The sequence below is a fragment of the Chrysochloris asiatica genome, unplaced genomic scaffold (genome assembly GCF_000296735.1).
Source record: "Chrysochloris asiatica unplaced genomic scaffold, ChrAsi1.0 scaffold00032, whole genome shotgun sequence".
Taxonomy (NCBI): Eukaryota; Metazoa; Chordata; class Mammalia; order Afrosoricida; family Chrysochloridae; genus Chrysochloris; species Chrysochloris asiatica.
In genome coordinates this window covers 1,482,886-1,508,893 of record NW_006408550.1, presented here as the reverse complement: position 1 = coordinate 1,508,893, position 26,008 = coordinate 1,482,886, and the positions used below count along the sequence as shown (strand labels likewise).

The window sequence follows — 26,008 nt, the reverse complement described above, 5'->3', positions numbered from 1 at the left end:
CCTATCCAGGGTCTCTATGAGTCAGAATCATCTAGATGGTACACAGCAACAACAGCAGTTTCTGTTTACTTTCATTCAAGAAACATTTATTGAGCACCTACAGTGTGTCTCAAGTGATGTTCAGCAATGTTTATGCAAAATGAACATTACACAATCCTTGTCCTTGTCTGGCTGTCTATTGGGGAAGATAAGGGCATAAACAAATAGTTACAGCATTATGTCAGATATATTCTCACAGGCTTTTACAAGGTGCTGGAGGAGAGTGGAGTGGGAAGAGGGAAAGGATTCACAGAGAAAGTCAGATTTAAGCCAAGTCTTCAAAAATGCCTGCTTCAAAGATGTCTGCATTGACCGGGACAGAGAGCAGATCAGAAAGGCATGAAGGTGTAAAAAGTATGTCGTGTGTAGAGAACTTCGGGAAGTTCATAAGGGTAGGGGGTGTGACAGGGAGGCATTGAAGGCTTTTAAACAAGTAAGCAACTTGACTAAGGTTTTGCCTCTGGAAAATTCTTCTGGCCATTATGGTGGCTCAGGTGGAGGCAGAAACACCAGCCAGAGAGAGCCTACTGGCATTCAGACCAATAATGAGGGACAACTGCACTAAGGGAGGGCAATGAGGTTGGTAAAATGGGGGCATATTGGCTAGTTAATGTTGTTGTTGTTTAATGCTCTTGAGTCTGTTTTGACCCATAGTGACCCTATATAAGGTTTCTAAAGAGCATCTAGTAAGCCTAAACTGCTTACCTTGCAGTTCAAACCAACTTTGCAGTCCAGCGCATTTACCCACAGCACCACACCAGCACTCCTAGGAAGACTGAAATAGCAGGACATAGTAATCCATTACAGGTACAGTGGGGGTGTGAATCTGCATTCTGGATTGATCCTGTAAAGATTACAGCCTTGGAAACCCTATGGAACATGTCTGCTCAGACAGGTCACACTCTGATTTGTTTGAGAATCTTCATGACAGGCCCTCTCCCCAACTCCACTGTTTGTAGACTGTGATGTTTCCCTTGAGAATTGTCATGTTTGTGCTTTGTGAAGAGGCATGTCTCAGCATGATTCTAAGACACACTTAGTTTTACACAGGTTCCCTACCCAGGAAAGTCCCACATTTGGTTTAAGGCTTTGTTGATATTGTCTTGAAATTTTTAATTTTTAACAAGGAGTCCCTTATTTTCATTTTCATTTTGCTCTGGGTCCTGCAAATCACAGCGCTGGCTCTGTTCCCGGGTCTTGAACTAGTGGGTAGATCACAGTGTCAGTAATTGAAATCAGAACTAGAAGAAGGGGCAAGTTTATGAGGTCTGGTTGGAAAGATGAGTTGTTTTGCACACATGAATTTCATGTGCTGTGGGTCATCAAAGAAAATATACTCAATAGGCTGTTAAAAATTCAATTAAAATCTCAGCAAAGTACAGATTGGCGATACATCTGTAGGGGTCACCAAAGCCGTGGTGGCTGTGGAGAACCTGAAGGTGGATGAAAGGAATGCAGATGAAAAAGAAGCTGGAAGATAGGAGGACATGGAGAGATAGAGCGGCAGAGGGCTCATGGAAAGAGAAAGGCTGTGTGCTGGCAGCCAAGAGGTAGGCTTTATAGAATGTGCCTTATGGTTGTTTAAACAATCATGGATTCCTGAGTACACCCCTTTTTGTGTACACCTCTTCTCAAAAGAAAAAACAAAAACCAAAAAACCCAGAGGCAAATACTGTTGAATGATGATGCATGGAGGGGATTGTAATTGCAATGAAATGAAATGAGATAGGATGAGTACAAAACTAATGTTTTTGCATGTAAACTATCACTCAATTCACAATAAAAGCTTTCAAAGAAAAGAAAAACAAGCTGGAGGCTTATTTCAGGGTAAGAAAAATGGAAAAGAAGTCAGAGTGAAGAAATTTGGGAAGATGATGGTTTGGGCTTGCGTTTGGTGTCCTGAAAGTCAAGGAGAAAGAAGTCTCTAAGAAGGAAGGAGTGATTGATTATTTGATGCATAGGTCACAATGAGATCAAATAAGACGACAACAACGTGGAAAACTCCATTGCATTTGGCCATTTGAATGTTGGTGGTAATGACAGGGCAATATGAAGATGAAAGCCACGTTACAATGGGATAAAGAAGGGAACAGGATGAAGCAGAGAACCTAAGTGTAAGCTATCCTTTTAAAACCCTAAAGTAGGAAGTTAAAGGGAAGAAACGAGTAGAAGGTATGCAAGATAAATGCAGGGTTTATATGAGAGAAGGAGAAGCTAGGGAAGAGAGAGCATACAGAAGACTAAGGTAATAGCAGTGTTCTCACCTAAGAGGAAGACTCATTTCTAGGACAGAGTGATACATGTAGGAATTTTATCATTGTGACTCCACGGCACACCTCCACCAACCACCACCACAGTATGGTAGTAAGGAGAGTGGTGGGGTATGGGAAAAGTGAATTTACAAACTGGGAGTGGTCACTGACAAGGGACAAGTGTAATTAACAGGAATCCTGGTGTGGTGCTGTGGTTAATGAGTTGGACTGCAAGGTCTGTTTGAACTGCAAGGTAGGTGGTTCAAGCTCACCAGTCGCTCCTTGGAAACTATACAGGTCACTATGAATTGGAGCCTACAGCACTTAACAACAACATGGCGGGTTCAGTGGCAGAAGAGCAGAGGTCAGTCTCCAGAAGGAATCAGAGTTGAATGGTACTTGAAAATTTTAAGGATGTACAGCTGTAATATGGATTGCATCTCAGTGTAAAGAAAACAAAAATCCTTACTACTGGGCCAATAAACAACATTCTTATCAATGGAGAAAAGATTGAAGTTGTCAAGAACTTCATTCTTCTTGGATCAACTATCAACACTCACCGAAGCAGCAGTCAAGAAATCACACGACGCGTTGCATTAGGCAAATCTACTGCACAAGACCTTTTTAAAGTGTTGAAGAGCAAAGATGTCACCTTGAGTTCTAAGGTGTGCCTGACCCAAGCTATGGTATTTTCAATAACCTCATATGCATGTGAAAGCTGGACAGTGAATAAGGAAGACCACAGAAGAATTAATGCTTTTGAGTTATGGTGTTGGAGGAGAATATTGAAAGTACCATGCGCTGCCAAAAGAACCAACAGATCTATGTTGGAAGAAGTGCAGCCAGAGTGCTCCTTGGAGGCCAGGATGGCCAAACTTCATCTCTCATACTTCGAACATATTGTCAGGAAGGACCAGTCCCTGGAGAAGGATGTCATGTTTGGTAAGGTGGAGGGTCAGAGAAAAAGAGGAAGACCTCCAGAGAGATGGGTTGGCAAAGTGGCAGCAACAATGGGCTCAAGCGTGGCAACAATAATGAGGTTGACCCAGGACCGGGCAGTGTTTTTTCTGTTGTGCATAGGGTCCCTATGAGTTCGAACCGACTCGATGGAACTTAAACAACACAGCTGTAAATGCAACTTTGACCCAGGGCATTAAAATTTTGACAAGAAGAAAAGAGATGTGCCTTTTAGTTAAGTTCCAAAGACCTTCCATTGTCCTGGTGTGGTGCCCTAGGATAAGCACTTGAACTTAAGTTCAGTTTGAACCACAAGGTCGGCTTGAATCACAAAGTCGACAGTTCAAGCTCACCAGCCTCTCTTCGGAAACCCTATGCAGGGTTGCTATGAATCAGAACCGACTCCATAACCAACCAAACACAAAAAACAGGACTGATTTTCTCTGTGCTCTCCCACAACACCCAGGATTCTGAGCACCCAGGGAGGCAAATTCTCAGGAGGCTGCAGTAGGTCCTTGTGCGGATCTGGTGAATAATTAATGCATCACCAAGACCTGAGGCTCCAGACTCCCTCCTACAAGTGAATGCTTAAACCCTGAAAAGCAGCTTAATCTAGGGTCTAATGATTAAACTTCTCTGAGCCCTATTCCATTGCAGCAAAGTTAAAAACTGACCAACCAGCCACTTAAACCACTCTCCCTGCAGTGATTAATTAGAAAACAAGCAAAATCTCTAGACTGTACAAACATTTTCTCCAGATTCCCCAGAGCAGAACTAAAGAGCTCATGTACTGATTCCAACCAGAAAGGATGGTAGGGTCCCCACCAACATTTGCCCCCTCTCCAGCCCCCAGAAGATGACGGAATTTACATTTACCAATTATTTAAGCTGACAAGGAGCTTTAGTGGTACAGTGGTTAAAATGTTTGACTGTGAACCAACTGGTCTGCAGTCTGGCTTGATCCTGCAAAGATTACATCAACTTTGAAATCCTATGGGACATCTCTACAGGAGGCAGTGGATTTCTTTCTTTTTTAAAAATTTAACCAGACAGGTCACTCCGATTTGAGATCCTTCATGAGAGGCCTTTTCCCCCCTACTCCACCATTTGTAGACTGTAGCGTTCCCCTCGAGAACTGTCAAGGTTGTGCTTTGTGGAAAGTTGAGTCTCAGGAGAGGACCTCCAGCTTCAAGGCTGCATCTACCCTGTCAAGGTGATGGGAAAAGGAACCACAAACATTAGTGTCACTTGTGACGTGAACAAGTTATCTTCCGGATTTAGCTAAGAGGTAGACTTTAAAAGCAGAATTGGGTGGATAATTTGATACTGTCATCTCTTGGGTGGTAGGGACCAGGTCCTGAATAAATGTGTACGTAAAGAATGCGCAGGAGGAGTAGTTCCTTTCCTCCGTGTGAAGACACCGTGCATGTCGCGCCTTCCCACACTAAGTGGCACGGAGGCTTTCACGTCTTTCTCCAGAATAAGCCCGACAGGTCAACTATCTTCAAAAGGGTTAATCGTCCTCCCAGAGCGCGCAGTTCAAGAGTTTCTAGCCTCGGGCACCTTTTCGTGACTCACTTCTTACAAATGTAAATGCACCAGTCCGCGGTAGGTCTCGGTCTGAGACCACCACCCCCTCACTTCTCTATCTTAACACCTACCTCCAAGACCAGTCGGGACGCATCCCGCCCCCCAGCGCCGGACTGTCCGACCCCTCCGTGCACCCCGGGGCGGCCTTGCAGCCCCTCGCTGGGAATTGGAAGAGCAAAGCCTCGAAATAGATGCCCGCAGACACGTCCTTAAAACAAAAGAGGAGCCGGGAGGGTTGGCCCGAGACCTCACCCTCTCCTGGCTAAGTTTTGTGGCCTTCTGCCGCCCGCCCCCTCAGCCCCTGTCCGCCGTGTGCGCATGAGCAGAGGCGCCTCCCTCGGTTCCTCCCCAGGCGAAACTTTCTATCTAATTCCCTTCTTTGGGCTCTGGCCGCCTGGAGCGTGGAGCGCGCTTGCACCGGGGGTGAGCAGAACAAAGTGGCTGCGGGATTTCCCCCCCGTCCCTACCCCCGCCCCCCGCTTCCGTGGGAGCGGCAGGAAATGGAAGGGCCCCTCTCCTCCTCTCTCTGAACATTTGCCTTTTTCTCCACCTCTGCAGAAAGGAAGACGGGAAAAAAAGGGCAGGCGGCTCTCCAGGCGTGTTCCCCGTCCTCCGCCGTGTCCCCTCTGCTGCAGGGACTCGGACATGGGACTGCTCCAGGTGTTCGGTTTCGGTTTCTTAGGTAATTCTGTGGAAACAGGGGGACTGGGGAAGGTGGGTTTGGTAGGAGAAAACCCTAAATCCGTTTGCTCCAACGTCGTGGGACTTCGGGGAATTGGAGAGGGACTGGGGAGGAGATTCCGAGGAGATTCGGAGTAAACGTCACCGCCCTGGCCTCGGCGGTATCTGGAGACTGTGCGCGCGGAGTAGCGCGGACCCGCATCCCTGGGCTGCCGCGGGCGACGCTCGGAGCTTTACTCCTTCGGCCCTTTGAGCTGGGTTTCCTCACCGCAGGGCAGCGCCCAGGGGTGCAAGACCTCGCCGCAAGGACTATCTGGGACCTCACTTCCTGGGAAAGTGCCCTAGCCGAGCGCAGGCTTCGTCCTGGGAACAGACTAGGGCCATGTGGCTTTAATTAGCCCTCGCTGTTTGCCTCCGGGTGGCACCAGAAACAGCTGGACCCGAAGCTTCTCTGGAATGGAGAGGCGTACAAGCCACTCCGCAGCTGCAGGGGCAGTCCACTCGCCCCTCGCTCGGATTAAATATCTGCAGGGCGCGCGCGCACACACACACACACCACTCGGATCTCCGAGCTCACACATGTTCGCTGGCACACACGCGCACTCTCACACAGGATGCCGCGAGCTCGCGGGTTTACACACACACACACACACACACACACACTCTCTAACGCGCATGGGTGTGTGGTGTTGGGCCACCACATCTCTGCGCCTCGCTTCTGGCACGTCTAAGTGGCGGGTCTACGCACGCACATTTTGCAATGGTTCCTGCTCGCACGAGCAGATCAATGTGGGTGCGAGTGTTGGTGACCTTCCCGAGGGTGATGCTCTCGACTGATGGACAAACGTGATGACGTGTCTTGTGTTTCTATCCCCGTCCATCCTCGCCATCTCACTACCTTCCTGGCCCTTTCCACGCTCATCTTTCCTTTGTGTCTTGTCCCTTCTGTGTCTTCTCCTTTCTTATGAGTCTACTCTCCCCCACCCCTCTTTGCTCTTTCCCTGCTCCTGTCCATCAATCCTTCCTATCACACACACCTCCTGCAGTTCTGTGCGGTGCCGGAGTGCAAGCTCAAGAACCCGAGTTCAGCTACGGCTGTGCGGAGGGCAGCTGCTATCCGGCCACGGGCGACCTTCTGATCGGCCGATCGCAGAAGCTCTCCGTGACCTCGACGTGCGGACTGCACAAGCCTGAGCCTTACTGTATCGTCAGCCACCTCCAGGTGAGGGCGGAGAGCGTCACTCACACATCTGCTCGTGCCGCCTACAGTCCAGTCCAGAGGGAAAGGCCCTGGGACTCCGCATCCTGCCAGCTATCCAGATAGGAAGCGCGGCTAGTCAGGGGAGTCCCGGGATTAGGCTCGTAGCACACCCTTTTGCCCCATCTCAGTTTGCACAGTTGCATCCGCCAACATTTCCTGCCGCCTCCGACGATGACCTGACTCGGGAGTCGAAAAGTCCCGATTTTTGTTTTTTTAATCTTTTCTCTTTGAGAGTGTGTATTAAATGCAGTTTTTTCTCTATTTTTCCATACTGAGCAGCAATCATAGATTTTCCCCTGAAGTTATCACTTGGGTAATGTGTATATAGCACCGACAGACATCTTGTAAGGTCGTCCCACTCACTGAAGCGGTTTTTTATCTCTTGTTGCTGCTGTGTGCTGTCTGTCGGTTCCGAATCATAGGAACCCTGTTAGGGTTTCCAAGGCTGTAAATCCTTTTTAGAGCAGAACGCCTCGTCTTTCTCCCGCTGAGCGACTGGGTTCCAACTACTGACCTTTCTCTTAGCAGCCCAACGTGTAACTCAACTCGCTAAGCTTATTCAAATCCAGTCCGTTCTGACTCATAGCTACCCTGGATAGGGTTTCCGAGGAGCTGGCTAGTGGGTTTGAACCACTAAACTTAGTTCAAACCATTTCCACCTACCTCTATTAAATATCAGGATCAAATGCTTTGTTTTTGTTTTTCAAAATGCCTTGGTACCAACGACATTTCAGGGTGTTTCTAAGTGTACTTTTCAAAAGGGTTTTGCTAACAGTGGAACCAGATTTTAGATTGGGGAGGTCATATTTTTACAAAGTCAAAATTAATTTTAAAAGAAGCAAAATGTAAAGGATTTAGAATCTCTTTCCTCTGTCCCACCCCCACCCCCCCAAAAAAGGAGAGAGAATGATATCTCTAGCTCTAACACAAGCTGAAGGTGCTAGTGGCCTTAAGGGCAACTTCCAGGCCAATGGCTCTAATTTTGGTCACTCCACCCACCTGTATACCTGCCCTTCAGAAGGACAAGGTGTGTAGTTTACGCAGGCAATGTCTAAAAATGGAGTCGTTTTTATAAAGCATTGAGAAAACCCATCTGGAGCTTGATAAATGAAACTGAGGAATGTTGTAAAGTGGATTGGATTTACTTGCTTCCAGATTTACACAGAAATGTCTAGACTGCTTCCTCTTGATTAGAAGGGAGGCTATAATTATGCTTTTTTTTTTTTTGTAAGTTCTGGTAATTGTTCCCAAGGACTAGTTTCCTTGACTACAGCTAATGAAGGCAGTTACCTTTTCTAATATTAGCCTTCAATTTTTACCTAAAATATTGTGCCTCCATTCAAAGACCTAAACATCCTGTAAATGAATCACTCGCCTCTGAAACCAGCTTTGACCTTCATGAGAACTGGACTGTTTGTCTTAAAAGCGCATAGAGCCAGGCTCTCTTGTCTTTATGATTAACCATGAAACTGTGGCGATTGCTTCACTTTTCACAGAAATAAGGCCCTAACTAACAGAAGGCACTGGGCATGCACTTCTCAAACATTTGATGGTTGAAAAATAAAAACAGGGAGCTTGTGTTGTCCAGGGTTCGACTGCATTCTTGCTTTTTTGACCTCTACTCTGGTAGCATAGAGGTTACGAATCGGGCTGCGAACCGTAAGGTCAGCAGTTCGAAACTACCAGCTGTTCTGCGGGAGAAAGATGAGGCTTTATGCTCCCGTAAAGATTTATAGCCTCGGAAACCCTGTACAGGGTGGCTATGAGTCGGACCCGACTCCACGACACATAGCAACAACAACAACTTTGTAATTAAGGAACCCTGGTGGTATGATAGTTAACCACCAAAAGGTCAGTGGTTCAAACCTACTAGTCTCTCCTCTCAAGAAAAGACCTGACTATCTGCTCCCGAAAAGATTGTTGTGTTGTTGTTAAGTGCTGTCGGGTCGGTTCCAATTCATAGCGACCCTGTATAGGGTTTCCAAGGAGTGGCTGGTGGTATTGAACGGCTCACCTTGTGGTTAGCAGGAAATCCTGTGAGGCAGATTTACTTTGTCATTTAGGCTCTGCAGTGAGTCTCAAACATAGTGACAATTGTGACAGTGATGCAGGACAGGACAGTGGGTCATTCTGTTGTATATAGAGTTGCTGTCCATGGCTCCTAACAACAACCTAAGTCAAAATTGACTCCAGGCCACACAACACTTTGTAGTTAATCTTTCCAATCTTTGAATACTTTTTGGCGGAAGATGATAACTAATAATTAACAAAATAGCTAACTAAATAAATACAAATTTAGAAGTACTGGCCATTGATTTTGTCCTTGAAAGAATAAGATGCTTACTTAAGCACTGCTTGTAGGATATATGCAGGTCTGAAGTCTGGTATGGTGCTATAGGATAAGCACTGTACAACTAACCACAAGATTGGCCATTCAAGCCAACTAGCCGCTCCTAGGAAACTACAGGATCGCTATGTACTGGAATTGACTGGATGGCACTACAGCAACATTTTTAGATTTAAGAATAATCTGCATTTCAGGAAATGTAGGCTTACAGTAAAGCCCCATGTGGAAAGAGGACTGTTAAACCAAACTATGATGAAGTACAAAGAGGGTTCCCAAATGCTAGGGTGGCTGTGGCTCCCATTTTAGGGAAAAGGAAACTACTGTAGAACCCTAAAGTCTATCATAATTCCAAAGTCCATGGGTAGTGCAGATGCTTAACACATTCAGCTGATCACCAAAAGGCTAGAGGTTTGAGTACATACAGAAGCAGCTTGGAAGAAAGACCGGGCCATCAACTCAAATATCAACCTTTGAAAACTATATTTTCACAGTTTTCCTCTGTCACACACATTGGGTCACCATGAGTTGAGATTGACTCAGATGCATCTGGGTTTTTTGGTTTTTTATCATGAGTTCAGGACTGCAGGTCCATTTTTGGGTTCTTTGCTTTATCCCTAGTATATAGTGATACCCAACACGGCAGGCCAGCCTGGTAACCCATTCACCAAATGTTTTGAGCAGTGTGTAACTTAACCTGAAGGTCACCATCTCCGATTCACTGAGTAGATTACTCTTATTCTGTAAATCCCAAACTTTCTCTAAATGTTTCTGCCTACTACTTGGTTTTTTTCTCATTTAAGTTTTAGAAAATCAGGTCCAATGAATTGCTCTCTTTTTTTGTTGATTCTCAGTTCATTTTATAACAGCAAAAATTCTCTAAATACCCCCTTCACCTTTAGAATAAGCTTCTCCTGCTATTTATTGAGCTTAAGGTTTAAGCCTAGAAATTTGATTTTGATGAAATTAATAGTTTATGAAAACAATGTCCTTTTACTTTGACCCTGAATTTTCAGAGAGGAGGGAATTCTTTCGTAAATATTTTAGACTTAGTAAGGAAAAGTGATAGGCCCGTGATGTAAATCATTTGCCATGCTCATTTTTCTTGAAGCAGGCAGGTTGTATCTTATATATCATGGACTTTATGAGTTTTTGTTGAATTCTGAGATTGCTTACTAGACTGATGAGATTCACTTTTTTTTTTTCAGGAGGATAAGAAATGCTTCATATGCAATTCTCAAGACCCTTACCATGAGACCCTCAATCCTGATAGTCATCTCATTGAAAATGTGGTCACTACATTTGCTCCAAACCGCCTTAAGATTTGGTGGCAATCGGAAAATGGTATGTGGTCAGTGTGGAAACAAGTTCCATGGAGTGTGATTAGATGGTAGCCTTGATGGGGTTTAAGCTCCGGAGTATGTGTAATTACCATGGATTCTCTGTCCTGTAATTGTGGCCTCTGACAGATTTATTGCCGGGGGCACTAACTTCTCTTGGTAAAAATCTGATCCTTCTTCCTGAAGCATACAAGAAAGCAGTCTTTCATGCTAGAGCAAAGGAGTGTTTCGTAGTCTTTATCCTGATAGGGGCTGTGGGAGAGTAGATGTATGTTTTGGTTGGGGGGCAGGCGTGGGAAGGCCCTGTACTATCTCAGGGCTTTATTCTTTCACAAAACATAGCATCTTTCATTTTGCTCAACCCAAAGGAAAGGGCAGATCAACAGCCTCCCTTCCCCTTCCATGTAGAGAAAATCATACAGTACTGTGAATGAGAACCATAATGTAATTTTTCAAAGGCTCTGGAAACACAAACATGACTCAAACTGCCTCCCCAGTCGTGTGTGAATCCAGCCTGTTTTCCTTTCTTTGTCTTTTGGATTGAGGTTTAATGAAATCACCAAATAGGATAAATTACTATGACTGCGAAACTAAGCCCAGATTAATTTCACATATGCTTCACACTTGAATGCTTAAATTTAGGGACTAAAAGTATAGTGTGTTTATTCATTAACAAGGTATCATATGAGAATGGTTTTCAAAGCATTGAAACTAAATCTGGCCATAAAAAGTATTGAAAACCACTAGATCATTTTATTGTAAGCCTGACACCTGGGAAACTTTTGGATGTTTGTAGTCATTTATCATCTGTAAAGAGAAACATTCTTAATAGACTTCCTTGTCTTTGACTATTAAATTACGTTTTCTAGAGGACTACTGGTTCTTTGGGAGGGTTATTCATAGGTTGGCCATGGAAATACATTGGTTACAAACTTAACTGAGATGGACTTGTCCACAGAAAGCACATACCATTTAGAACTGTGTTCATTCTTAGAGAATATCTTGGTTGAAAATTCAGTCAAGCAAGTTTCTATGAATCTGTACTTGAATCACAAAGGACTTCTGAAATAGCATAGAGCTTACTGTAAGCAGTGACTAGGAGCATTTCCTGCCTGCCCACATTCTTCCAGTGGAACAGAAAGACAATTTGAAGAACGCCTGAATGGTAGCATCAAAACCGCTTCCACTTTAGTTGATTAGTTGTTGTTATTGTTGTTGTTGTGAAGTGTCCTCAAGTAGGTTCCCACGACTGGAGAGCTTGAACCACCGACCTTACATTCCAAGTGTCACAACAGAACTCCATTTGATCAATAGTAAAACATTTTCTCATGGATAAGTACTGGGTTAACAGCAAAGTCAGCAGTTCAAACACGCCAGAAAGATGAGACTATCTATTTGTGTGAAGATTTACAGTCTCAGAAACCCTATATACATTTGCCATGAGTCCTGTTATGGCTCTGTGGGTTAATTAATGCTCTCAACTGCAAAGTCAGTTTGAACCACAGGGTCGGCGGTTCAAGCTCACCAGCCTGTCCTTGGAAACTCTATACAGGACCGCTATGATTCAGAACTGACTTGATGGCACTTAACAACAACAGGAGTCAAAATTGACTCAAACAACTGGGAGTCCTGGTGTGGCACTGTAGGGTAAGCACTGGACTGCTAGCCACAAGGTCAGTGATTCAAATCCACCAACTGCTCCTTGGGTTGCTATGAGTCAGAACAGACTCTGCAGCACTTAACAACAATTAAACAACTGAGAGATGGCAGGGTATGATACCAGTCTGTTTGATTTTTCTAAAGACTTGTGGCACTGTAGGATAAGCATTGGACGCTACCCTCAAGGTTGGCAGTTCAAATTCACCAGCTGCTCCTTGGAAACCCTATACAGGGTCACTATGGTTCAGAATGGACTTGATGGCACTTAACAACAACAACATGAGTCAAAATTGACTCAGTGGCAGTGGGTTTAGTTTGGCTTGGTTTGATATCGTTCTATAGGCAATTTTTCTTAATTAGGTCAGGAGTTAATTGATTTCTACACTTTTGAATTTGTGGGGCAAAAGAGACCAAGTGCCAGGCAGAAGGAATTTTCAAATAAGGGGCCTGAGTTCTCTGTCATAGGCGATTAGATGAGATCGTTGTTATTTGGCGCTATCGAACTGGTTTCAATTCATAGCAGCCCTGTACAGGGTTTCCAAGAAGCGGCTGGCGAATTTGAACTGCCGACCTTGTGGATAGCAGTCCAATGCTTATCCTACAGCACCAGTTTTTTAATGCTTATCCTACAGGACTCCCAGTTGTTTAATGGTTCACAATTAAATACTTTATGGATTTGATTTTATCAGTTTTCTGTGTTTTGTATAAGTTGGGGCACTAAATTTATCAGTGCTCAGGCACAAAAGTGGTCGTGGAGTGTTGCAGGTACTTCTAATACTCTGAATGATGATCCTTTTCTAGGTTTGACTTTAGTCAAATATACTTTAGAAGAATGATCTTGTTTCCTTTCTCCATGTACTTTTCATCCCATATTAGGAACAAAACTAAAACTGTAGTCCTTTATCAGTTTATCATCTCTAAAGTGAGAACTGGTATTCAGGACCACATTGCTGCTTTTGTCCTTATGTTACAGAAATGGTACTAGCCTGGCTTTGTACTTTATATTTTTTCATCATCGCTTCATTTTGAACAAATATTGCAGGTTTTTAAAAGTCTGGCAGAGGGAAGATGTATTGTTGCTTAGTTAACATTTTCACTCAAAAATTTATATCCTAAGTAGGTTTTAATAGCAAGGTTCTTTTAAAATGTTAGATAAGGTTAGTTCATATGAAGATAATGTTTTTCTTTAACATTCCAACTAACTCAAAACTGTTCCAGTGACCATTTGCCCCCTAATGGACTTGGCAGTTGTCCAGCGGGAGGGTTTGTTTCAAAAGGTCCTGCTGATTTCCTGAAAGTATACCTTCCTGTGACGTGATTCATTCTGACACATTCCTGTCTGCAGGCACTTAAGACTTTTGCTGGGAGATGGACCCCAAAAGCTTTTTCAAACACAGGAACCCTAGAAAGGCCTCCTTTATCCAAAAGCTTGAGGGTCATAGAAATTGGGGAGGGGTAGTGTTTTCCATCACTGGGATTCCAGCAGCCTCTTTAGTGTGATAAAACTGGGGCTGTTGACCCTCAGGGCATGGCATAAAGGCCCATTTGTTTGTTCAGGCTTGGACCTGAAAGGGGAGATGTTAGTATTTGTTCTGGGCCGGTTTATTTATTTGACCCACTCTTTGTCTCTTTGGCATTGTTTTTCAATTGTGGAAATGCATTCAAAGGCGTCCTCATCCAAGAGAGGTTTTTCTAAATTGGAATACAGCTAACATATGTGGAAGGTTCTGGTTTCTTTTCTTTGCTGCTGCATAGGAAGAAAAGGAATATTTGTGTTTCTACTGAGTTGTGTCCCTCCTGCCTCAGACTGCAAGCTGACCCCCTGATGTGCACAGGAAGTGCCTCTCCTGTTCCCCTTTGAAAGTCACTTGGCTCAGAGGTTTGGGAAGCTGGTCCCTGTCTTCCTAAGCAAACTGTCTTTCTTGACAGCGGCTCGGCTAGAGGCATTCTGCCAGATGTCTTGTTCTTGTGAGTCGGTCCAATATGTTGAACTTCAGAATGATGTGTAGAAACTGAAGAATCCATCTGCTTTAGCTTTGTTGCCCAAATCAGTACAAAGGTTTATTATTATCTTATCTTCATCTTCTTCATAAGATAGAAGACAAAGAAGATTTCTAGGAAGAGCACAGATAATTTAAGAAGATAGTTTCAATTGTTCATAGCTGTTGACCTTGCTCTTTCCTTTGTAATTTTGTACTATTTTGAATTGCCTATAGGCGTGGAAAATGTAACGATCCAACTGGACTTGGAAGCAGAATTCCATTTTACTCATCTCATAATGACCTTCAAGGTAAGTATTTCAAGGTAACTGTTTTACAAATGACACATGAGAACACTGTAATTCCTTTTTCAGAATAGATGTGTAAGTTGGCCAGAGAACTTAAATATTATCTTTGCCTTAATTTGAGATAATTAAGCAGCTTTTTAAACATGGGCGTGAATAACTATGGTTAGCTCTATCTTTGTGACAATAGAGAGAGGTAATCCCACTATAAACTTTTCATTAGATATCTTTTTATTTCCCCACAGACAGAGACAGCTTTGACTCATTCCCAAACCACAATAAAACATCTGGAGAGTAAATCCCTGATACCCTGTGTTTATGTTTTAATGTGGAGTTTGGTAACTGAACAGGAAGCATATTTCCTTTAGTTTTCAAGGTTTTGTAAAAATTGTGAGAACAGTTTTCCTGCTCCATATAAAATGCATTGTTGTTGTTGTTAAGTGCCATCGAGTCGGGTCCGACCCATAGCGACCCTGTACAGGGTTTCCGAGGGTGTAAATCTTTACGGGAGTAGAAAGCCTCATCTTTCTCCCGCGGAGCGGCTGGTAGTTTCGAACCGCTAACCTTAAGGTTCGCAGCCCGATTCGTAACCACTACGCTACCAGAGATGCATACTTCTCCGTAAATGTGAGTTTTCTCACCGTTTTTCTTTTAGAGATGTAAAGTAACGCCAAGACTAGGGAATTTCTCTGTACAAAGTGCTTTTGTTTCTTCTGAAGCAGCTGCCTGGAAATGACAGACCTCACGTGGCTTAAAGTACATGCTGGTGCACATAAGCCCATCATTTACTTATTGCTTCTCTGATTAAAATCACTTTTGAATAGGTTTGGGAACTATATCTACACCCTCTCAGGTTAGGAAAAGTTTCTAGGGATAGATGAACCATATGGGTGATGAATAATGAAAGTCTCCTTTTGTGTCCTCTACCAATGCCTGCAAAGAGCTCTGGTAGCGTAGTGGTTACGAATCGGGCTGCGAACCTTAGGGTCAGCGGTTTCGAAACTACCAGCCGCTCCGCGGGAGAAAGATGAGGCTTTCTACTCCCGTAAAGATTTACACCCTCGGAAACCCTGTACAGGGTCGCTATGGGTCGGACCCGACTCGATGGCACTTAACAACAACAACAACAACAAAGATTTACAGCCTCAGAAACCCTGTGCAGGGTCACTGTGAGTCGGAACTGACTCCATGGTACACAACAACAATCAATGCCTGAGGGGGTGTCCTGGTGTGGTGAGCAGGATAAGCAGTAGACCACTGCAAGGTCGGTGGTTCAAACCCACCAGTCGCTCCTCAGAAACCCTGTGCAGGGTCCTTATGAGTCGAAACCAACTCAAAGGCACTTAACAGCAACACCCAATGCTTGGGAGGTCTAAGAGTCAGAATGTGACTCGGAGGGACATTGGGGCTGAGCATGTCTTAGAACTGAGCTCTTCATCGTGTGCCCTCCCCCCAGTAACCTGTGTCACCATGATTGTGATGCCTGATTTAAAGAGTACTGGGGAAGACAGTAACCTATGTCACCATGATTGTGATGCCTGATTTAAAGAGTGCTGGGGAAGACGTCCACTAAACAGCTGTCACCCAACCCTGTGACTCACTTAGAACCACACGCTCAAGCCAGCAGTTAGTCGTCATTGTGAAATGACATAAAAGAACTCCAAATAATCTCTAGTAACGTTTCTGGTCCTAGCTTTCGAATCGACATTTGACTTTGGAAAAGACATCTCTTTGCATATGTGGGCAGTTCTGAGTTCATGTCTATTCAGAAGTCCTTTGGGTACATACTGTGTAGTTGAATACTCATCCAAGTGAATACAGTGGGCTAAAGATGAAATTCCATCCATAAGTGTCGAAGGCGAAGTAGAGGAGGTGGTGACTGACTGAGATGCATGAGATGGTACAAGCCATCAGGGTTTCGGTTAGGGGAGGGAACATGTCCTTCATGGACAGACTTGTGTGTGAAGAGCATCTATGGGGTTGAGAAGACTTGGCTGTGTGTGTGACTAGAGCTTTAGCTTTCTCATTGTTAAACGGGAAGAATAATAACCCCTAATTTATAGGGTCGTGTGAACTAACCTGCTGATTTGAGAACAGGGATAACCTTGCTGCCATGGTAATGGTGGAATCCTGGTGCGACTTTCTAGTATAAACATTGGGTCACAAAGTCAGTTTGAACTGCAAGGTCGGCAGTTCAGACCCATCAGCCACTCCATGGAAATTCTTTACAAGATTACTATGAGTCAGAACTGACTCAATAGCACTTAACAACAACAGTGTATACTGGTGCTTCAATTGCTCTCCAGGATATATTTGCAGATGCCTTCTAATTAATGCATGACAGAAGGTGCTAGCTGCTATAGCAGAGGTTCAGACAATGAACTGTGCATTAGCATGGGATGAAGGATTGAAGGAAGACTCCTTAACAACCTGTGATATGCAAATGTATAACCTTGCTTCTGTAAAGCAAAGAAGACTTAAAATACTGATGAACATCAAAGACCACAACCTTCAGTATGGAATGCACGTCTTGTAAAGAAAGCAAAAATCCTCACTACTGGACCAATAAAGGGCATCATGATAAACAGAGAAAAGTTTGAAGTTGTCAGACTTCATTTTGCTTGAATCAACTATCAGTACTGGTGTGGCGCTGTGGGTTAATGCATCAGACTACAAAGTTGTTTGAACTGCAAGGTCGGTAGTTCAAGCTCACCAGCTGCTCCTTGGCAACCCTATAGAGGGTCACTATGGATTGGAATCGACTCGGCGGCACTTAACAACAACAACTATCAACATTTATTGAAGCAGCAATCAAGAAATTAAACAATGTGTTTGCATTAGGCAGCTCAGCCTCACAAGACCTCTTTAAAGTGTTGAAGAGCAAAGATGTCAGTTTGAGGACTAAGGTGCACCTGACCCAAGTCATGGTATTTTCAATAACCTCATATGCATGTGAAAGTTGGACAATGAATAAAGACCTTAGAAGAACTGAAGCATTTGAGTTATGGTGTTGGAAGAAAATATTAAAAGAACCATGGACTGCCAGAAGAACAAACAAACCTTGTGTTTGAAAAAGTACAACCAGAATGCACCTTAGAAACCAGGATGGTAACACTTCTTCTCAGGAGGAACCAGTCCCTGAAGAAGGATGCCATGTGTGGTAAGGTGGAGAGTCAGCAAAAAAGAGGAAGACTTCTCCATCCCAATGAGATGGATTGGCACAGCGGCAGCAGCATAGGGCTCAGGGGTCACAATGATTGTGAGGTTGGCACAGGACCTGGCAGTGTTTTGTTCTGTTTTGCAGAGGCTCACTATTATTTCGAGCTGGCTCAACATCACCTAACAACAATAACAAAGGAGGAAGCCTTACAAGGAGAGGATGGGATGGCATTTGATCTGAGCCAGGGAAATTGAGCAGGATTTCACGGGGAGGAAATGGGAAAAAAGCCATTCTTGGCAGAGAAATCTATCTTAAGAGTAGAGTCCTTCATGATGATGAATGACTCTCTAGATTCACCAAGTACTGTGTAGATTTGTCTCAAGTGTGAGGTAGTGATATGTAGGAAGAGAGGGAAGTAACATTGAATGAACAGAAAAGAGTCCAAAGGAGTCAGGAACCAAGGAAATAAGAGGTAGGAAAAGAGAGGAAGGTAACCCAAGAGGAAATTCAGGATTAGGACAAAGAGGGCAAGTTGGGAGGCTCTTGCTGAGGTATTGATGGAGGACTTGCATAAGAAAGGACTGGTGTCCATGCAAAGACTTCTGTGATTCTCAAGTAGGAGGGCTCTTCCTTCTGCAACCCAGGAACCCTATCAGTAGTATCTGGAAAGATTTTTCAAATACTCATATCCCCTTGTTGTCATATTCTGATACTGTCTTCTACAGATGTCTTTGGGAATCATTATTCTAAGGAGGGCCTCTTTTCAAAGGCATTCAGTTGGATCTTTTAGAATCAAAAGTTGAACCATGAATTGGAAAGGCCATAAATTGGAAAGATTGGAAGCAGACCAATGGAAGGAAAGCACAGAAAGGTGTGGATCAAAGATTATTTATCTGTCCAAAACTGGGGAACTAGGAAGATGGTGGTACCGTCAACAGTAGTGAGGACAGGAAGGGAATGAATGAAGACTACTTAATTATGATGAAGAGTATTTATTCTTAGCCACGTTTGTCATGTCATTAGCTGATCACTCAATAGATTGGGGTTTCTTAGGTCAGCAAAACTCACTTAGTTTATATACAGTATGTGCTTGTACAGTGGGCAGATGTTTCAAAACTCAGCTCTATTACTTATAAATTTGAAGAAACTGAGTAGAAATTAGGGCCTGAGGAGACTGATGAATAATCAAAAAGTAGAAAGACTGTTTTGTTCTTTAGGTAAAATGGGTTTTTTTTTAGTTTCCAGCAATTTCTTAATACTACAGGAAATTGGATAGTCAATGGCCCTTTGGGACTTGGAGGTTTCCAGAAGGGTTGGAGAAGGAAGCAGGGCCAGGACAGACTTGAAGGCTTTTCCTCTCTACTCCCTCTTGTGACCCAGAGACATCAGACATAGCTTTCCTCCGCCAGTTTCTCTACCACCACCCAAGTACCCCACCCAAGATCCTATTAGTATAGGGAGTTTATCATGTTTACTTGGTACATGGGGTTCTGTTTTTTCATCTTCTTTAAAATTCTAGTCTAATACTTTTTTAAGCTTAATAAAATATCATTTCCTTATATTTTTGAATAAGTGAAAAAATTGAGACCTTGACCAATTAGTGAGTGAGTAAGTCAAAGAATCTGTCAGAATGAGATTGATTTTCTTAGCCTTGGCTTTTTTTTTAACTAGTGAAAAGGGCCAGCAGAATTCAGAACGAAGGGAAATGTGGGTTTAGGTATGACTAGTTCTCACCATTGGCACTCAAGTGGTGATTTTAATTCAAAATGAAGTGTATTTAGGTTCTGTTTTCCATTTGCCCTTCCTCCATTGTAATCTTACTTAGATTTCCCATTAATGCATTCACTGTGTTCATCAATATTAAAGCATTCACCTTTGCCTATTCTTAATGCTCATTTTGCTTCATTTCTTATTTACAACTGACTCTATTCACCACAGCCTCCTAAATCTCCTTCCTACCTTGCTTTTCAGGATTCCTCTTTATCTACTTCCTTGCTGGTAGTCATGTATCAGTCTTGTACTATACCATAAACCAGTGTGAGAACAACATAGACTTGGTCTTACTCAGTCTGGATGTGAATCTGAACTTTTGTGTCTGTAATTAGCAAGTCATATAATGTTTCTGAGCCTCATTTCTAAACATTAAATGCAATAATGTAACTAAAGTTCTTGGCATCACTTTCTTGCCTTTTCTCCTCATTGATACTTTTTCCTGAATCTCTTACTTTGGCACTCTTTTACTTTTACTTTTTGCTTTTATAGGAGAAATTCCATACTTACAGGTTTCAATATTGTGTGTGCAATTTCCTATTTCAACCTCCATTCTTGAAGCTGAATTCCAGACCACTCTTTCCTAATTTCCAGTAGGCATCTCCAGGTCCCTGGCATGTGAAACACTTCACACATAAAACCAAAGCCAAATGCCTTTGCTCCTTTTCCATGTCTTTTAGGCAACACTGTCCACCCAGCTGCCCAAGCTAAGATGCCCATGTTTCTTTCTTCTCTCCTTTTCCACTGAAAGCTACTTGTCCACTAAGTGTAATTCAATATGGTCTGCTCTGTAAATTCTCAGAGCAGTTGATCCTATCTCTTTCTATCCCTGTTGTTACTGCTTGAGTTAAGACTTTCATCTTTTTTTTTTTTTTTCTATTGTAATCACTTCCTACTATTTATCCTTGCACCTTATTTTTATGTTTAAAAAAAATTCTCACAAGAGTTATTTTTTTAAACAGCAATCTGAGCATTTTATCCTGTGCTCTTAAATCATACAGTATTCCCCATTCATTGCATAAGTTGAGTGAATCCTTTTCCATGTCAAACAAATTCCTTCTTGTTCTGGTCCCAGGCAGCCCCATCTGCCACTTGCAGCCACCTCCACTTCCTGCCGGGATCCTTGTAGGGTCCAGCTGGATGTCATCTTCTCTGTGAAGCATTCCCCAACTTTTTGAGTTAGTAATGCTCTCTTGTTTTCCCAAAGTGCACTGCATGTGACTCTGATTTGGTATTTGACATGTTATGTTACGTTATGTATGTTACAAATAATGGATACCTGTATCTGTACCTTCATTGGCTTGTTTGTGGCACACAAAGCATGTCGATGAGGGGGCTTCAAAAAGTTCATGGAAAATGGAATTAAAAGATAATGGAATTTTCCCACAAATTTTTTGAAACCCCTTGTAGACCACTGTCTGGTACCAGAGGTGATCATTACATATCTGTAGACTGATTAAATGAATGAACAAATGAATTGAGCACTCTAATAAATCTTATTATGGGCATGATGACTAAAGATACCAACATTTATTTGCTATTAAGATCTGTTTGTAATCAGCTTCTAAAAGAGAAGCAGAGTTTACTAATCTGGGTGGGAGAAAGTGCAAAATTTAGAGGCTAGACTTCATGGAAAGACTTGAAGTGTTTGAAACTCAGCCACAGTCTGAAATACCAACTATGTGCAGTCAGAGCTGAGGCACACAGTAGAGTGATATTTTCATAGAAGATTTATAAAAATACAGATTACCAATGAGCATATCGCATGTGGCTTTTGCTCCCTGTGTCTAGACATTCCGTCCAGCTGCTATGCTGATAGAACGATCGTCTGACTTTGGGAGAACCTGGGGCGTGTATAGATACTTTGCCTATGACTGTGAGAGCTCATTTCCAGGCATTTCAACCGGCCCCATGAAAAAAGTTGATGATATCATTTGTGATTCCCGATATTCTGACATTGAACCGTCAACAGAAGGAGAGGTTTGCATTTTTTATTTTATGTTCTACTTACAAATTAACCTTTTAATCATTGTAAAAATGCCAATTACTCTTATATCTGTTTCTAGGTGATATTTCGTGCACTAGATCCTGCTTTCAGAATAGAAGATCCTTATAGTCCAAGGATTCAGAGTAAGCTTGTTTTCAAATAAAAGCTTTTATGAGAAACAGCAATCGCAATTCTGGGAGAACTATGAACCAAAGCACGGTTATCCAGAATCTAAATTATTCAGTGCTAAATCCACCCATTCGGTGTCATTCTTCCTGTACTGTGCCCTACCAGAAGTTCTTGAAATGAGCATACCAAAGTACTCACTCCAGGGAACAGTTTTGATAAGAGTTAAAGATTTATGTCATAAATAATCAGTCTCCATGATCATAATGTTGTTAAGTGCAGTCGCATTGGTTCCGAATGATAGCGACCCGATATAGAGAGTTCTGAGGCTGTAAATCTGCAAGAGCAGAAAGCCTCATCTTTCTCCGCAGGAGCAGCTGGTGGACTCAAATTGCTGACCTCTGGTTCAACATCCAGTGCTTATGCTATAGAGCCATTATTATAATTCCTGATTTCATTTTTCAGTATATCAATTAGAATGTAGATTAAGCTATTATAATAAAGTATCCCTCCAAAATACAGTGACTCAAATAAGATAGATATTTATTGCCCTCTTATTTAAATCGCCCAGAGGGATTTCCAGAGAAATGGAGTTCTGTTAAGGATCCATGATGGTGCAGTTGGCCTGCTAACGGAAAAGTCAGCACATCTGTAAAGATTTACAGCCTCGGAAAGCTTATGGGGCAGTTCTCTGTCCTATAGGGTCACTGTGAGTCCGAAATGACTCAGCTGTGGTGGCTGAGTAGTTCTATTGCCCAGTCTCAATGCCAAATATTGCATGGCATGTGATTATAAAAGTATTTGTTGTTTATCCGAAATTCAAATCTAACTGTATCTTTAGTTGCGAAATCTGGCAATTCTAGCCATAAGTTCACCCAAGTTGCCAGGTTTCTTTTGTCTTTTAGTCTTCATTCACATGGTTAGAGCTAGACCACCATACCCTTTTCTTGTTCCAACTTATAGGAACTGGGGAAGTAGAGGAAGGAGATTCCATTTAAAGATGAAACTTAGAAGCTGTACTCATCTGTTCACATTCATTGGCCAGCATTAGTCACATGGCTAAACTGCAAGAGTCTCTCGGAAATATCTCTAGCTAAGGAATCCTGGTGTAGTACTGTAGGATAAGCACCAGACTGCTGACCAGAAGGTTAATGGTTCAAATGCACCAGCCACTCCTTGGAAACCCTATTCAGGGTCACTATGAGTCAGAACTGACTCGATGACACTTAACAAGGTGGTCATGAGAGTCCTGGTGTGACACTGTAGGATAAACACTCAACTGCTAACTGTAAGGTCAAAGGTTTAAACCCACCAACCACTCCTCAGAAACCCTATATAGGGTTGCTGTGAGTCAGATGGACGCTACAGCACTTAACAACAACAGGTGGCCCTGTGCTCTGCAAAATACTGTGGCAAATTCGAAGCCTCAGTCATGCTCAATAAGGTGAGGTCTGTGGTTCCATTTGACAGATGAGAAACTAGAGGGTCAGGGAGTTAGTGGCAGAGTCAGATCTTGAACCTCATATGTTTTGATTTTCAGGTCAGATTTTTTTTCAGCATTCAATAGCTATTCTTATATTCTGTCAGAATTACATTTTTCCTTTTTAAAGTTTTTATTGTGAGTTGGGTGGAACTTTACAGGGCAGATCATCAGTTTCACATTCAACAAATCATATACTTTGTTTCATTACAATGATTATAATCCCCTCTATGTATCATCAGTTAAAGAGCTCTGGTAGCGTAGTGGTTACGAATCGGGCTGCGAACCACAAGGCCGACAGTTCGAAATTACCAGCTGCTTTGCGGGAGAAAGACGAGGCATTTTGCTCCTGTAAAGATTTACAGCCTCGGAAACCCTGTTCAGGGTCACTATGGGTCGGAACCGACTCGACTGCACTTAACAACAACAATAATATGTACCATCAGTTAACAGTATTTCACTCTATTCATTTCAGCTCTTTTTTTTTTTTTTTAAACACTCAGGCATATATAATAATTTACACCACCAAAGGATACATCAAATATCTCCTTAGATCTTCAAAGGACTCACTATCTGTTCCTTTTGGGGAGAAATATGTGGAACTTGATGAATGTGTTGCCATTGTAATCCTTTTGTCTTCTGTTGTTGCATGGCTTCAGAAAGTCCATTTCTACAATAAGGAAGCATCCATTTTAGCTGCTTGTCCTGTTTACTTTGTAATCAAGGGAACAATATCTTTTTACTTGTCCTTATTGTTTGAGATCTTGGAGACTTACTTGAAACATGAAGTTGCCTCTCAAATGAGGCTGAGTTGTTATTTGAACTGTCATTAAATATGGTGGGAGAGAGTGGGGGAAGCATACTTGCTCTTCTGAGGGTTTCCACAAAGATCAGTTCAAGGATTTCTAAATACTCCAGCTGCTCTTCAAGTTTAGTTGTTTGGCCTCTTGTCAATAGACACTTGTGCTCATTTTGTGCAGGAGGAAATGTTGGCATTCATAAATTCCATTCTGCTAAAGTAGTACCACGGTTTCTCTGTTGAGCTTTTGGTTTTACAAAGAGCTCAAGTTTAATGCATGGAATTTCTCTTTGAACCCACAACCATTTCTATAGTCTTTATTGTAAGTTATGCATATAGTATACGTATTTAAAATTGCATTTGGGCTCTGGAACTTGGATGCATTGGGTCAATACCCTATTGTCTTGTGCTGTAAATTATTAGAATGCATCAGCATCAATGACAGTAACATTTATAAACAATTTTGGGCTTCAGAACTAAACGAGAAGCTAGTTGCACTAATCTATCTTGTGGGATCCACTTAAGCAAGAGTAACTTAATGATTAATGAAAACACCAGTGGAGAAGATCTTGAGTGGATCTTGGTTTGTCAAGTTTTATAGACTGTAGTTGATAACCCAAGTTCTGTAATAAGTCTAGGTCTATAGACCTAGCAACAACAAGTAAAAATAAAGAAGAGAAATTCATCTTTAAGTAACTCATACTTAGGAAAAAAAGAATTTGCCCCAACATCCTTTGGTCACTAAATTGCACTGATAAACATGGAGATATTTTGTAAAGCTATAATGCAAAAATTATTGATTGAAATATTGCTTAAAAGTCTCCTTTTGGATTGTTGTTGTTCTCTAGTGTTACATGTTTTCTTAACTTGGATTTCCTTTTAGTGATGGGAAATTGCAGACGGTAGTCTTCTCACCAAAAAATAGACACAAACATATGTTTCTATCTTATAATAATAATGACAGTTCAAGTGCTCTGATAAACCCTTTCCCACTTGAATTGAATTTTCTGGTTTTGAGAATAAGTCCATTGCTCTGGGAAGCAGACGGTATTGAAATAGTTTAGATTACTGTATACCAGTAGATTCCAGTAACCATACACTTCCATTCGTAGCATTTCTCCACTTCCAGTACTCCCTTTAAAACACTAGTCTGCAAACAAATCACCACAAGATAGATGTTCTGATTAAACTGATGAGAAGGTGGGCTCTCCTCCTGCCAGGATGGCCCTGTTATGTTAAGCTTTATTTTTCCAGTCAGTTACATCACACTGGAACTTCCAAGAGACCTGAGCCATTTTCATTTTCCATGACTTTCCATAAAGAGAAATGCTGTTATGTAATTGCAAAAGAATTCTTGTTTGACATGACTTTTCATCTTCTTGATGTCCTTTCTATAGATCTGTTAAAAATCACCAACTTGAGAATTAAGTTTGTTAAACTGCATACTTTGGGAGATAACCTTTTGGATTCCAGAATGGAGATCAGGGAAAAGTACTATTATGCAGTTTATGATATGGTGGTTCGAGGAAATTGCTTCTGCTACGGCCATGCCAGTGAATGTGCCCCTGTGGAAGGATTCGATGAAGAAGTGGAAGGCATGGTAAGCAAGGACTGCATGATTCTAAAAAGCAAATGGAAGCTAGTCTTACTTTAAAGTTTTCACATTTCTCAGGGATTTTGGTTTTCCAAATTTATGTCTAATTCTTTGCATCATACTGGTGTTTGAATGTTGATTTTTCTTGGGTGAGTTCATTGGACTATGAGAATGGAAGGATTGCTCTTTTCATAGACACTGAATAAACGTTTGGAACTTTTTGCTGTGGGCAGTTACTGAAGTAGGTATTTTAGTCAACAAGGATTAAAAAATTGTCTAAATAACAGTCACGTCTGTCTTGACATTGGAGAAGATTAAAAACCACAAGTATTTCCGTCTTTGTGCTAGAAGGCATAAATTAATCCCAGCCCAAAGAAACTGGAAATTTTAATCCTGACATAACAGATCCATTTCTGGATCAGCTGGACTGTGTTTCTTTCGGTCTCCTTTCCTTCAGATTTCATTCCAATCCCATTTGTGTGCTGTGTTTTCAAATTAAGAGCTTTTAAAAATTTCTCGATTTGAATGATTTACCAAATGATTGTAGAGGGTTAGAGTATTTTACCAGTTTCTAGGTGCATTCTAGGCGAATCCATTGAATTTTAAAGCCAGGCAGGACTTTACAGGGTTACCTAAACTAACAGCCTTGTTGTAGAAACTATTGACTAAATAATTTACTATGGGG

The 26,008-nt window shown here is 42.3% G+C and overlaps 1 protein-coding gene across 1 annotated transcript in view; it reads left to right on the top strand.

Annotated features, from left to right (window-relative positions):
- The first annotated feature begins 5,399 nt into the window (after positions 1 to 5,399).
- Positions 5,400 to 26,008, top strand: part of LAMB1 (laminin, beta 1) — a 92,602-nt gene continuing 71,993 nt past the window's right edge. Inside the window, exons 1-7 of the mRNA XM_006859275.1 lie at positions 5,400 to 5,520; positions 6,566 to 6,741; positions 10,333 to 10,468; positions 14,340 to 14,413; positions 21,129 to 21,317; positions 21,404 to 21,467; positions 25,127 to 25,329. Coding sequence (XP_006859337.1) covers positions 5,484 to 5,520; positions 6,566 to 6,741; positions 10,333 to 10,468; positions 14,340 to 14,413; positions 21,129 to 21,317; positions 21,404 to 21,467; positions 25,127 to 25,329 — 879 coding nt within the window. The 5' untranslated portion in view covers positions 5,400 to 5,483. The remainder of the gene's footprint in view (positions 5,521 to 6,565; positions 6,742 to 10,332; positions 10,469 to 14,339; positions 14,414 to 21,128; positions 21,318 to 21,403; positions 21,468 to 25,126; positions 25,330 to 26,008) is intronic.